This window comes from Phalacrocorax carbo, chromosome 9, assembly GCF_963921805.1.
Source record: "Phalacrocorax carbo chromosome 9, bPhaCar2.1, whole genome shotgun sequence".
NCBI classification, from domain to species: Eukaryota; Metazoa; Chordata; class Aves; order Suliformes; family Phalacrocoracidae; genus Phalacrocorax; species Phalacrocorax carbo.
In genome coordinates this window covers 25,270,547-25,284,363 of record NC_087521.1, presented here as the reverse complement: position 1 = coordinate 25,284,363, position 13,817 = coordinate 25,270,547, and the positions used below count along the sequence as shown (strand labels likewise).

Here is a 13,817-nt window from a genome sequence, read left to right as displayed (position 1 = left end):
TTGCTGTATATAGCATCCTGGCCACAGAACACAGTGCCTTTTGAGAAATCACATCATAAGATGGGATCAAAGGATGTCACAGCATGCAATGTTGTGACATATTGCACACAACAGCAGTACTCTCAGTCAAAAGGAAAAAATTCATAATGTACCTATCTTGAGTATCATCTACTCTGGCAGCAGAATTAAAAGTGGACAGGGAATGGCCCAGGGAAAGACAAGTACCTCATTGCATCCACTTGAAAAATGCACCGCACCCAGATCAGTAAGCAAGGAGGCAAAAATCCACAGCTGGGCAGTAAAGCATAAAGGTACAATAAAATACTGTTTGAACCTCAAAGATAATATACTCCCTAATTAGTAGAAAATGAGGGCTGTTTTAGACTCAATGTACAATCAAATTAATAAAATGTTAAGTATTCATGTTTCTCTTCTACATAGATATAAATAGCTTTTACAGTGTCTGTCCTCTGGAAATGGACCATATATGCTGCCACCTAAAGTGTTCACTACAGACGCACGTGCAGCTTATATGTCAGCCCCTGCAACCTACACAGAGGTGATCCCAGGCATAACCATTGTTTCTTATGTCTGCGCAGTGGTAAAGCAATGAAAATTGCAATTTTCCCCTGCAATTTTGCCAGATGTAGTTTACACAAAAGTTGCTATGTCAAAACATCCTCTCAAGCCAGGGTACTGGTAGTCAGAATTACAGAAGATATGAATGGGTGGACTATTAAAATCTACAGTTTATTAGTATGGGTTTGCTTCTTTGCTTTCTTCCAATGCATTTTACAAAGGCCAATACCTCACAAATTGCACATTACCCTTATCTTTTCATCTTCTACTGCAACCTCCAACTCAACGCATTTGTCTGCTCCTCACTGTAATAATGCCTCATGCAAACTATATCAGACATATCAATTGACAGTTTAGCTGTGGTTGAACTGAGCCACCAGAATTTAAACCTAACAGGAAGAAGCTGCATCTGGTACAAAGATAAAGCACTACCGAAACTGAAATTTCACAAGGGAGAAAAAGGACCAAGAACAGTGTTTTTCAAGTAATTTGTCTTGGTGCCACTATAACACTGCTCAAAGATAAAACCAAAATACAGGGACTGCCAGAAATACTGATAATAGGAGAGCATCAGACTCAGGAGATTACTCACAGAATCACAGAACGGCAGGGGTTGGAAGGGACCTCTGGAGATCATCTCATCCAACCCCCCCTGCTTGAGCAGGCACACCCAGAGCAGGGGGCACAGGACTGCATCCAGGCGGGGTTTGAATGTCTCCAGGGAAGGAGACTCCACACCCTCCCTGGGCAGCCTGTGCCACTGCTCTGGCACCCGCACAGGAAAGGAGTTTTTTTCTCATGTTTAGCTGGAAATTCCTGGGTTCCACCTTATGCCCATTGCCTCTTGTCCTGTCGTTGGGCGCTATTTGAAAAGAGTCCAGTCCCACCCCCTTGACACCCACCCTTCAGATATTTGTAAGTATTGCTAAGGTCCCCTCAGCCTTCTCTTCTCCAGGCTGAACAAACCCAGGTCTCTCAGCCTTTCCTCATAAGGGAGATGCTCCACTCCCCTGGTCATCTTGGTAGCTCTCGGCTGGACTTGCTTGAGCAGCTCCCTGTCCTCTTAAACGGGGGGGCCCACTTTCATTAACTCAGAATTAACTTATCTAGCACAAGCATTAACATCTGTTATTTAGCCCTTTAATTCTACTTGAGACAATGCCATTTTTGCATTGTCCTCAGGTTTTGTCATCAAAATCCCTGGTATCAGAACTGTGGAAAAAAAAAAGATCTTGTTGAAGCATAAACCTTGAACTGTAAATTCATTTTCTACTTCCTTGAAACTGAATTGCCTTCTCCACTATCAATATTTGAGATTTCTCCTACTATCTATGAAAGATTTCTAACCACATTCCTCCATAACTGTAACCAACAGTAAGCTACCGTTTCACACAGGCACATTTTTGCAACATGTCATTTAGGTAATTTGTTACTATAGAACAGAATCACTTACTGTTTTCCATCTGTAGAGACTGGGCACCTTAGACACACACAAGCTGGAGGTGTTGCCATTTTTGGCATGAACATACTTATCAATCACAGTTTATTTCAAATCTAGAGAAAAATCATCTTTACAGGATTCTTGGAGATAGTGCCTCAAAGACATACATAGGCATAAAATCCATCATAAAGAAGCTACAGGGGGTGAAAGACTGTCGTTGACTTTGTACACAACAAGACTATCATTTGACTGTGTATAACTGCAATATCGTTCACAGGAAAGCTTATTGCACCAAGTCAGAAGATCTCAGAAAGAATGTTTTGCCACCTACATCTGCCATCTGCTCGTTGACCTGGACCAAGTATCTCAAATTTGACCACTACTGTCAACAATCTTTAAGCCTTAGAAGATTATACCCATTTAGTTCCTGAAATACTTTTTAAAGGAATTTCAGCCTACCATAACATACAATGTTCTTCTCTATGTTAAAAAAGACAGCTAAGTGTTCAATTACAGACTGCATCTCCTCCCCACAGTTAAGGTCTACTGTTACGAGAATCTCAAGAACGAACAACTGCATTCCCTGCCTCATTTGCATGCTATGAAACCACTGACCCTGCTGTTCAGGAGAGAAGATCTCTGTTAGTCTTTCTTCTCCAGCCCACTGCCAGAGAAAAAGTAATGCTTTTGTTCTACAGTAAATTTACAGGGTAACCTCTGATCACCTGGAAGAAACACCCTTTGAACTGGTACTACTTCCTATTTGTGTGGTACATGTTTTCAGTTCTGCAAGTTGCCTATGCTAAAGACAGTATACCAAAATCACTTATTGGCAACACCAGAATACTGTACACCAGTGCAAGGCAGGGAGAGGGAGGGAAGAGTTATTATGGAGGATTTCATAAAATCATAGAATCATTGAATCATTAAGGTTGGAAAAGACCTCTAGGATCGTCAAGTCCAACCGTCAACCCAAAACTACCATGCTTCCTAAACCATGCCCTGAAGTGCTGCATCAACATATCTTTTAAATACCTCTGGAGATGGCAACTCAACCACCTCTCTGGGCAGCCTGTTCCAATGCCTGACCACTCTTTCAGTAAAGAAATTTTTCCTAATATCCAATCTAAACCTCCCCTGATGCAGTTTGAAGCCATTTCCTCTTGTCCTGTCGCTAGTGACCTGGGAGAAGAGACCAACGCTCACCTCACCACAACCTCCTTTCAGATAGTTGTAGAGAGCAGTAAGGTCTCCCCTCAGCCTCCTCTTCTCCAGGCTAAACAACCCCAGTTCCCTCAACTCTCCTCATACAACTTGCTCTCTAGAGTAACTTTAAAAACTTACATAGATATTCTTTATCATAAGTATTTACAATTTTGGCAATCTAAAACTAGAATCATCTTCCTTCATAGAACTGTGCTTTGAATATCTCTTCATATCCTTATCAAGGAAAACTAGCCATCATGCAAGCATGATGGATGGAATAGATCCCATCAAACTTTTTACAAAGGTTTTCATGCTGACATTGTAAATCAAACTCAATAAATTTATTTTGAGAGTAGGCTCAGACTTGGCAGTCTTGATATGTACTTACTAATATTTTTCTTGTAAGAACTTATGCATGTGAGGGAAGCCTGTGGTATAGATGCTATGCAATTAAATTATTTTCTCAAACATCAGTGACAAATCCAAAGGAACAACTGCAGCACAGGAATTAGATTGTTAATTGCACAATAATACTGTGTTTCCTTAATAAAGCAACTCCTACAACTATTTCAGAGCTCTTCTGTTAGAACCCTCATACCTGAAATGCATCTGCTTACATCTCTCACTTATTATTCTTAATCCATCAAAGTCCGAGACAAAGTATGGATAAGCAATCTTATCTTTTTCAGATTCCTTCTGTCACCCTCAAGAGCAAACAGATGGCTAACTACGATGAGTAGGATCTACCCACACAGAAATTCAATGGAAAACAAAGAACTACTCACTTTACAGTCACTGCTGCTCTTTGAGCTGTTCTGTGCATGAGGGTTTCGTCTTGCCTTATGCTTCCACTGGCGGAGTACAACTCTGGTCTTACCTGAGCTCTGAATGGCAGCTGGGAGCATGCTGTTGTTCATGGTTCATGATAAAGTAAAGGCAGAGGCTATACATGCCTCTCTGTGGCCCTTCATGAATGTAATGTACGCACATCCTGAGCCACCCATAACAGCTTGAAAAGCAAGTTAGCTGTACTGCTTCCTAGTACACAACTGCCCTTTTCACAGTCCTGAAGCGAGCTATTGGCTTTATTTTATTCAACTATGTTACTCTTATTTACATAAACAAAAAAAATCGTATTTTTTGTGTACAATATTCCTTAGTGCTCCAAAAACATTACAAAGATTCATATTAGCAAATGGCCACACAATCAATGACAGATGCAAAATACTTCAGAATAACATTTCATTGAAAACCCAGTACATCTAGCAGCTCAGTAATGCAAAGCCCATCCAACCCAGGAAACATTCTAAAAGAGAAAGAGGAAAAAGATTTCTATTACCTTAGAAGTCCTTATATCCCAGGCTTTAACTTCTGGGCTGAACCCTCCACAAATGAAAATATTTGACTCCGTAGGGTGGAACTTCAGCACACTGATCCTAAATTCATTTTTGCTGCTAAATACCTGCTTCCCTAAAATAAAATGAGAAGCTGAGATGAAAATTTGAGCAGAAAATTAAATACGTTACTCATTTCAACCTAGTTTCAAAAATATCAAGGTTGTCAAAGGTGAATACCTTCATATTAACACATTTCAAGTATCTAGGACTACTCTGATGTTCTGAAGATACAAGACTGAACTAATTAATTTCTATCCACATGAAATTGCTTCTGCTTATGGGCCTCTGCACCACTGACTGCTTCCTACTGAAAGGAGAGTAAAAGGGGTTTCGCACACTAAGGAGAGGAGCTCCACCGAGGTCCCAGTTCAGTCAACATGTAGGACTAAATCTACAAATCTAGTGGTAGAATGTTTCCCTCAGAGATGCCATAGTCTTTCTTTCAGTGGGATAAAAATAACTAGAACAAAATATTGTCTGTACAGAAATACCACGTCCCAAACTACACTACAACTCTTGAGTTGTTTACTTATCTTTCTGTGAAGGTAGGAGTGAAACTTCATCTTGAAAGTAGGAAATAATTTGCATACCATCATATGAAGGCAATAACTGTTCCCACAGATACACTGTTCCCAACATTTAATTGTGTACACTAATCTCCACAGGATCCTGTGGTTTGTATCAATTGGATGGTTCACAGTTTCAAAGGCAATAGAATTCAGCTAGGTTAATTTATAGGACTTTTCCACAGTCTGCTGCTTCCTTTCATCCCAACAAATTAATGATATTAATGTACATGCACTGAAATATAATTTTTGGAACAGCAGCATGGACCAAGATAAATACATTTGCTCAGCTTCACAATTTCACTTGTGCTTTACATTCTACATATCACATATAAAGATCTACATTAAATAAAGTTACTGCTTTAAGCCACAGTGAAGAAGGTATCACAGAAGTAAAAAAAAAGCCAACCCTTAAAATACTATGACAAAAGCTTCTTAAAATATTCATTAATCTACACTTTCAGCAAGTAAGAGTTGTATTAAGATAGTCTTTCTTAAACAACTGAAAATACCTTGAGCTAAAAACATTAATGACATGTAAATACTTACTGTTAGGTGAATGATACTGAAAACCATTCATATAGATTTTTTTCGTTCTTTTTTCATGATCTGGAGGCAATTTATTTTATTTTTGTGATCAGTTCCATTTTCCCCATCTGCTGAACTCAGCTTACACAGTCAAGAGGCTAAGACTTGTCAAATTATATATTTATTCATTTTAAAGAAGAAAAGATAGAGACTTTACTGCATCACACATGCTCTTCAAGCTGGCAGGGGCAGAGCAAATAGATTGCAGGGACCATAAGGAAGGGTTGAGTGTTGTTCTACATGAACTCTGGTTTTTGTGGGGTTTTTTTGTTCGTTTTAAAAAGATTCTCCACCGATTACCCATGCAAGATCTAAAAGGCCTCTCTCTCACTACTGAAAGTAAGACTTAATTTAGTCCATAAGTTCCTTCCCCAAAAAGAGAAAAAAGTCATAAAGGCAGCAGAGGGTTCTCTCTGCAAGTCCTATGCAACAGTGACCATCTCTCACCATGGGAGCTTTCAGTACCCCAACAGCTACAGAAGGGAAAAAAAAAAAAAAAAAAAAGACTCCAACAGGGAAGGAAGAAAGTATTAAAATCACCAGTTATAGGAGCAACAAGATATTTCTCTCATGTACTCCACTACCAGGCATCATTTGCATCTTACTCCCATCCACAGCACTTAAGAAAATACTGAATTTCCCCATGGAGGTTCACTAGTCAGTTTAATAGCACCTTGCTCCCAAAGGAATTTGGTTCCTACTAGTACCTAATTTAATAAATGCTCTGGGAGTATAATCAACAAGTTTTTAATGGCACTGCAGCCAGAAATTAGCAAAACTGCAGCCTACCTGTACTAATCCTGTCAAACAGCTTTATAAAGGATGCATCAAACTGTCCATAAAGTATGTTGTTCAAATATCTTTAAACATATACATAAGTGATCCAGTGGAACTCATCGTCTAACCTTCTGACAAACATTAACAGTTTAACTGTCTTTCTTAAAACATTCTTTTTCCTCAAATGTCTCTTTTTGGAAGCTCAGTAAACAGTGTTCTGGAGAGTTTGGTGTTATTAGATGCATACGTGAATTTCATTCACTGCTATGTCACAGAAAATTAGAAAAAGGCTGGAATGCAGAAAAGAGGAGGATGGGAGCAAAGAAGTGGCAGATACCATACTCAGAAGGGCAGGATTACAGCAGTACAGCAAGGAAACGCTCCTATTACTAGAACTGAAATTTATGCACAATACAGAGAACTGCTTGCCATACAAACATGCCTGAACCCAGCAAAATGAACTTTCCTAACATCTATATGAATACATCCCTTAAACCCTTACCTTTAAGTATTAGGACTGCAGGGCTGAAATGCTGAGGCACATTCTCTACAGTTATGAAACCTCTAACACCGTAAATCATTCAGAACCTCAGAAACTTAGGAAAAATATGCATCTGAGAGATGGTACAGGTCACTGTGGAAGATGATGTGAGGCAAAATAACTCATGCAATTCAGTACATTAAAACAATTAATTGAACTCTTAGCTCCTTTCTGTACAAACTTTATTTAGTGTGTTTTACTACTATGAGCAGATTTGCTGCTTCCCATGCTATAACCACACTGTGACAGAAACTATCCCCATAGCTTGGGAAATCCAGCTTCAGTGTTTGCTGAAGACCCTGCTCCACCTTTCTGGAATTTCCTATTTACATTTATTTGTATTTTTGTCTACAATTATTCAGTTTATTAACATTAAGCATTCAACTTTTGGGGGCCTTATCTTACATACTGCAAAAGATGTCCTTTGAGGAGAAGACTCCTTTACCCATAGCAGAGTACAACGGGTGTAAATCAGCAAGCTTGTATATACCTTTACTGTGTATATATTTATTGTATTTTAGTTCCTAAAGGCAGCATAACAAAGATTCAGCCAGTTCATAGACTGTAGAAAATTACATCTTCTGAAAATCTATTTGGCTAATTGAGGCAAAATCCATACCACATATCATTTTCCTGTGTGAGAGGCTGTTATTCCAAAGCAGAAAGCAAATGTTTCTCTCAATCTTTAATTTTCACAATTTCAGTAACAATATCTACTACATCTTTGTAGTGTGTCTTAAGTGCTTTAATTCAATTCTTCATTCATTAAAGGCTCACCAGTAACATACACAGTATGAAAAAAAACTGTTAAAAGATCTTGAACATATGTTTCTGCTCCTTTATTCTGCAGCCTACTGTGAAACTGCTCAACTATTAAATCAGATATTTTAAAGGCTATTTAACATTGTGAATTTTTCACAGAACATCAGCACAGTCATTGAGCACAGGATGCTTCTGTAACTGTGTTTTGTGGTTCTCAGGTTCACACCCTTACCTGCTTAATCCAAAAACATTCACTTCCTTACACTAATCTGTAAAGGAAAGTGAAGCCTAAGACTTACAAGGACATGACAGTGATCTTGCTAATCAAAACAAATTTCCCTAGAGTATTTACAAAAAGACACGAGACAATATATATATAAAGAAAAGAATCCCATTAGAGTCACAATCTCTCTTATGTGCAATAGTGAGAAAAAATTAGACTGATCAGACATAATTTGTTCTTAACAAATCTATGTTGGCTGTTACATATCCATTTTGTCTATAGTTATACTGACTATATATGCTTCCTAATTTTTTTCCCAAAATAGTCACAAGTTTCTGGCATGCAAAGGTGCTTGAAATATTAAATCACTTTATCGTTTACCCTTCAAAATGTCCCCAAAATAAACATTTTTCTTTCTTCTTCCTGCAAGGACTTTACATTAGTAGAGTATTAAAAGCAAAATGCTGTTACCTCCTGGATGGAGAGTGACCACTAAACTATGTTCAACATATTACTTAAAACTGCTGAATTTTGGGGGGAATCTTGAGATCTCAGCTCAAAGATACCTGTATGCATTCCAAAGAAAAATGATTTTTAAAAAATCACAAAATCACAGCTTGGAAGGGACCTCAGGGATCATCTAGTCCACCCTTTCCAGGAAGAGCCCGTTCTAGACAAGATGGCCCAGCACCCTGTCCAGACGACTCTTGAAGGTGTCCAACGTGGCCGAGTCAACCACTTCCCTGGGGAGGGAACTTCCAATGGTTGACTGTCCTCACTGTGAAAAATTTTCCTCTTGTGTCCAATCAGAATCTCCCCAAGAGCAACTTGTGTCCATTCCCCCTTGTCCTCTCCATGTGACTCCTTGTAAAAAGGGAGTCTCCATCTTCTTTGTAGCTGCCCCTTAAGTACTGGTACATGGGGATGAGATCCCCTCTAAGCCTCCTTTTCTCAAGGCTGAACAAACCCAGCTCTCTCAGCCTATCCTCATATGCCAGGCTTCCCGGTCCTTTGATCATCTTGGTGGCCCTTCTCTGGACCCCTTCCAGCCTGTCCATGTCCTTTTTGTATAGCGGGGACCAAAACTGTACACAGCACTCCAGGTGTGGCCTGACAAGCGCTGAGTAGAGCGGGATGATGACCTCTTTCTCTCTGCTGGCGATGCCCTTTTTGATGCAACCCAGCATCCTGTTGGCCTTCTTGGCCACAGCAGGACACTGTTCGCTTATGTTGAGCTTTCTGTCCACCAGGACCCCCAGGTCCCTTTCCACAGACCTGCACTCTAGCCAGGTGGATCCCAGTCTGTACTGCACTCCCAGATTATGTTTTCCCAGGTGCATGACCTTACACTTCTCCTTGCTGAACTTCATAAGGTTCTTGCTGGCCCACTCTTCCAGCCTATCCAGGTCTCCCTGCAGAGCAGCTCTCCCTTCTGGAGTGTCTACTTCCCCACTCAACTTGGTGTCATCAGCAAATTTCATCAGGCGACACTTGATGCCGTTATCCAGATCACTTATAAAGATATTGAATAACATTGGGCCCAATATCGATCCCTGGGGGACTCCACTTGTGACAGGTTGTCACTTGGAAGAGGAGCTATTTATCACCACCCTTTGGGTGTGGCCTGCCAGCCAGTTCCTCACCCACCACACAGACCACTTGTCTAGGCCATAACGCATCAATTTCTCAGGAGGAGACTGTGGGGGACCGTATCAAAGGCCTTGGAGAAGTCCAGGTAGACAATGTCCACTGCCTGCCCCATGTCAACCAGGCAAGTCACTTTGTCATAGAAGGCCACCGCGTTTGTCAAGCATGATCTGCCTTTAGTGAAGCCATGTTGGCTTTTCCCAATCATGTGCTTCAACCAACTGGACTTTTTTCTGAGGTGTCATGTAAAACCTTCATGCATATCAAAGCAACATACTATATACATAGTACTAGAAGAAAAGAGGAAGAATAGAAGGAAGTCACAGCTCTCCTGAGGTGATGTTTACGTATGAGCACTAAAACTCTATGTGAACAAATACAACTACATAAACAATAATAATATGTATAGGATTACCAAATTAGAATCTGAAAGAACATATAGAAAAGCAGACTTGGACCATCCTCTTGGAGGTACAAAATGTTCCATTAAGAAAGTCTCAAAATTATGTAAAATAAAACAGGTTAAAAAAAACCAAGCCAGATTTAAGTGACCACATTATATATAGTCTGAGCTTTCCTTCAAAACCAACAGCTTAATTTCAGTACCCTGGCCCTGTTAATGAGATAACATTCAAAATAATGGTGAATTTAAATTCCCCATTATAACTCTGAGGACATCATATTTGAAATCAAACTCAGACCATGAACTCAAATACAACTGCAGCATTTGGCAACATAGGAAATGTGCCAAAATTTCTTGGAACCTTCCCTCTGTCATAATATTAAAGAAATTAAAAGTATCTACAATATGCAAATAGTATCGACCCAGCCAACGTTCTGCCTATGCTATTGTACCAATTCATTTGTGACTAATGAAAAATCCACTGATGAATAAAATACATACTCCAAAAAAAAAAGTTATAAATAAATTTTAAAAATACGGTTACCGTTCTAAACTTGGTAGAGCACATCCATTACATCTGGATGTAACAGAAGTTAAATGTCAAATGTACTTGACCTAGAACTGTTTCAAAAGCATTTTTTCAGTACTTTCTGAATATACCACTACTTACTACACTGTAAACAACAGTGTCTGAACTATCACCAGTAGAAAATAACTGCAAGTGTGATGTTAGTAGAGATGAACAAAACCAGGGAGTTTCACCAGTTCAGACTGCTTCATTATTATTACATTTGTGAAACCTTTAAAAAAGTTTTATTTTTATAAAGAAATAATGTATATAAAATAGGACAATAAAGAAATCTATTAACCACTAATCTTTACAGGCAGCTCAGCTGCATTTTTTGGATCTACTAACATTTATGAAACCCCATATTGCAGTACTGAACTTGCCTCATGCAAACTGTAGCCACAGAACCACTCACATGAATGACGCATTAATAACCTTGTGTTCCTTGAACATTTTATGCATATTTTAGATCAGTCCCATACTCCGAATATGTACAACATTTTTCAAGATAACCATATTGTGGAGAGTCCTAGCTTGACATTCTGATGTTGGGACGATGGATGACCATTTAGGATAATAAATGACAATCTAGAAAAAATGAATTTAGAAAAAGAAGACTTATACAGTGACATCTATTTTCACCAAACCAGGACAAGTGAACCCCTTGTGCCTCAATAACATGAATTCTTCTCTTTCTCTGTTCTTCATCACAGAATCAACAAATCATGTAGCTGGGACCTCCAGGGGTCATCTAGTCCAAACCACTACTCAAAGTAGGTCCAGCTGCAGCAGGTTACTTAGCGGTCTGTCCACTGAAGTTCTGAGTATCTCCAAATATAGAGACTCCACAGCCTCTCTGGGCAGCATGTTTTAGTGTTTGATGACCCTTCAGTTGAGCCAAAAAGTTTCCTGTGTCCCTATATTTCTCCTTTGTCTCTCATCCTTCCACAGCACATCTCTGAGAAGAGCCTGGCATCATCTTCTCTACGTACCAGGTAAACACTTGCTAATATGACCTGGGATGAAGCTGACCTTCTTTGCTGCAAGACAACACTGCCGATTCATGTTCAGCACCAGGGCCCCCAAGTATTTTTCTGCAAAGCTGCTTTCTAGCCAGTTTAGCACCAGCCTGTTCTGTTGCACAGGATTACTCCATTCCAGATGCAGGACTTCGCACTTGTCCTTATTGAACTTCATGAGGTTCCTATCAGCCCATTTTTCCTGCTTGCAGCATGTTAGATCTTCTTATATATAAGAACTTTCATTAAATACACACAAGGGGAAGAAGTTTGATGTTGTAAAACTGCAGGATAACATTTCATGGATGTGTCTTCTACACTCGCATCAGGATTTCTATGCCAACAACTAAAATTCTGCTTTGTGATTAATGAGATTTAAGTATTTGTTTCTATTCTGACATTGTTCAGGTCACAAAGATTTAAAAAAAAAAAAAGGAAATCACTCCAGAAAATGCAATATCCTAGGACAAAGGATACCAAAACTTAAGTCTAAGCTTAGAAACAAAATTTCCTGGAGAATTTATTCTAGCACCATTTGTTACAACAATGCCTGCACTTTCCTTTGAAGAATCTCATAACCAGCTGTCATCAGACCCAGAACCAACTATCAATTAGACTACAATTTTGATTTAATAGGGCATAAACTATGCTTCTAAGAGAAAAACAACACAAAATAACAAAAAGAGCCTGAGCCGCTCAATACCACACATGTACTAAGCTGTATTTGCAACCTTTGCTAAATTTTTCAAAAGTATTTAAATTTTAAACTTTAAAAAGTAATTATCTTCAGACCGTTTTTATAACACAGATATATAAAATCTACACTGAAAACAAAGATAAGAAAGATCAGACTTTAGCAAATATGACTAGAAAAATGTTGAACCAGAACAACATACACAAAAGACAAGAGCACAGAGCCTTAAAGACAGCATTATTATTTATAGAATCCCACCAGCATGCATTTACTGCATTTAAACACACTGGCAGTTAGTTCAGTCTAGCAATGGAAAGTAATTAAGAGCAAAGTCCAAAAAAGTATCTAAAAGTCTTCTGTGAAGGAACACTTCTAACATCTATCTGAAGTTAATCAAAGAAATCATCTCAGCACTGATGAAGAGTGAGGAGGAATGAATGATTCAGTGAACTAATGTAAATGAAAATCTTATAGCTGCCTTAGTGTTTTTCAAATGGAAATGAGGCTTTTTATATCAAATTGATCTGGATTCCAGAGGCAAACTGCTTGCCCTGTTTCTCTGAAAAGAATTGACTGAAATGTATGAAAAAAAGAGAGTAACTTTACAACATAGAAGGAAATCAGAAACTGGCCTGCATGCATAGAGAAATCAGAATAAAATTCCAATCACTCATATCATACTTTTCCAAATGAGGTGTGTATCACAAAGTCAGGTCCAAACATCAACATTACAGCTGCAGTTCACAGGAGCTACAAGGAATCCTGTGTCCTTGAAATAAGGCAATAATGAATATCTGATATTTTCAAGGATTATAAGCATTCATTTTGCCTTTGCACATACAATTTATTTAAGTAGTTAGAAATACTATGTAACTCACAAGTCAGTAAGGAAAGAACCATTTATAAGCTTATCAGTTTTGAAACTTGGTAAGTATTTGTTACTGTTGTCATTGCCTAAAACACTAGAAATACCTTCTTTCAAATGAACCACTACAACCAACTTAATCCACACTACCGTCCCATTACTGGATAGTTAAGTCAAAGAGAAATTAGAAATTAAAGTATATGATTACAATTCCATATCTTTGGAATTTGTTCTATGATTTTAAAAAACAAGATTTCCCCACATCCCCACATTTCCCCACATTATGTGCCTGAATGAGTCAGGCACATAAGACCTATTCTACCACTATAAACCCCATTAATAGCAGTAGCCATTCTGTTTAGAATTTGTAAGCACTACAGTCAAAATTAAATCCCCCTGGATTAGTAAAATTCAGTTATATACGAGACCGGAAATGAGAAGGTTGCTGCAATGAGACCAAAAATAATAAAAAAAGAGAAGTCGTCTGATGAAATTAATAGCTTGGTGTATTAACCTCATGTACTACTACTACATGAGATAT

At 38.7% G+C, this 13,817-nt stretch overlaps 1 protein-coding gene across 4 annotated transcripts in view; it reads right to left on the bottom strand.

The window, feature by feature from the left end:
* The window catches only part of WDR25 (WD repeat domain 25), a 70,645-nt gene that overhangs the window by 18,349 nt on the left and 38,479 nt on the right, over positions 1 to 13,817 (bottom strand). For all 4 annotated transcript variants that reach the window (XM_064460767.1, XM_064460768.1, XM_064460766.1 and 1 more), the window contains one exon: positions 4,566 to 4,696. In XM_064460767.1, the coding sequence (XP_064316837.1) occupies positions 4,566 to 4,696 (131 nt within the window). The remainder of the gene's footprint in view (positions 1 to 4,565; positions 4,697 to 13,817) is intronic.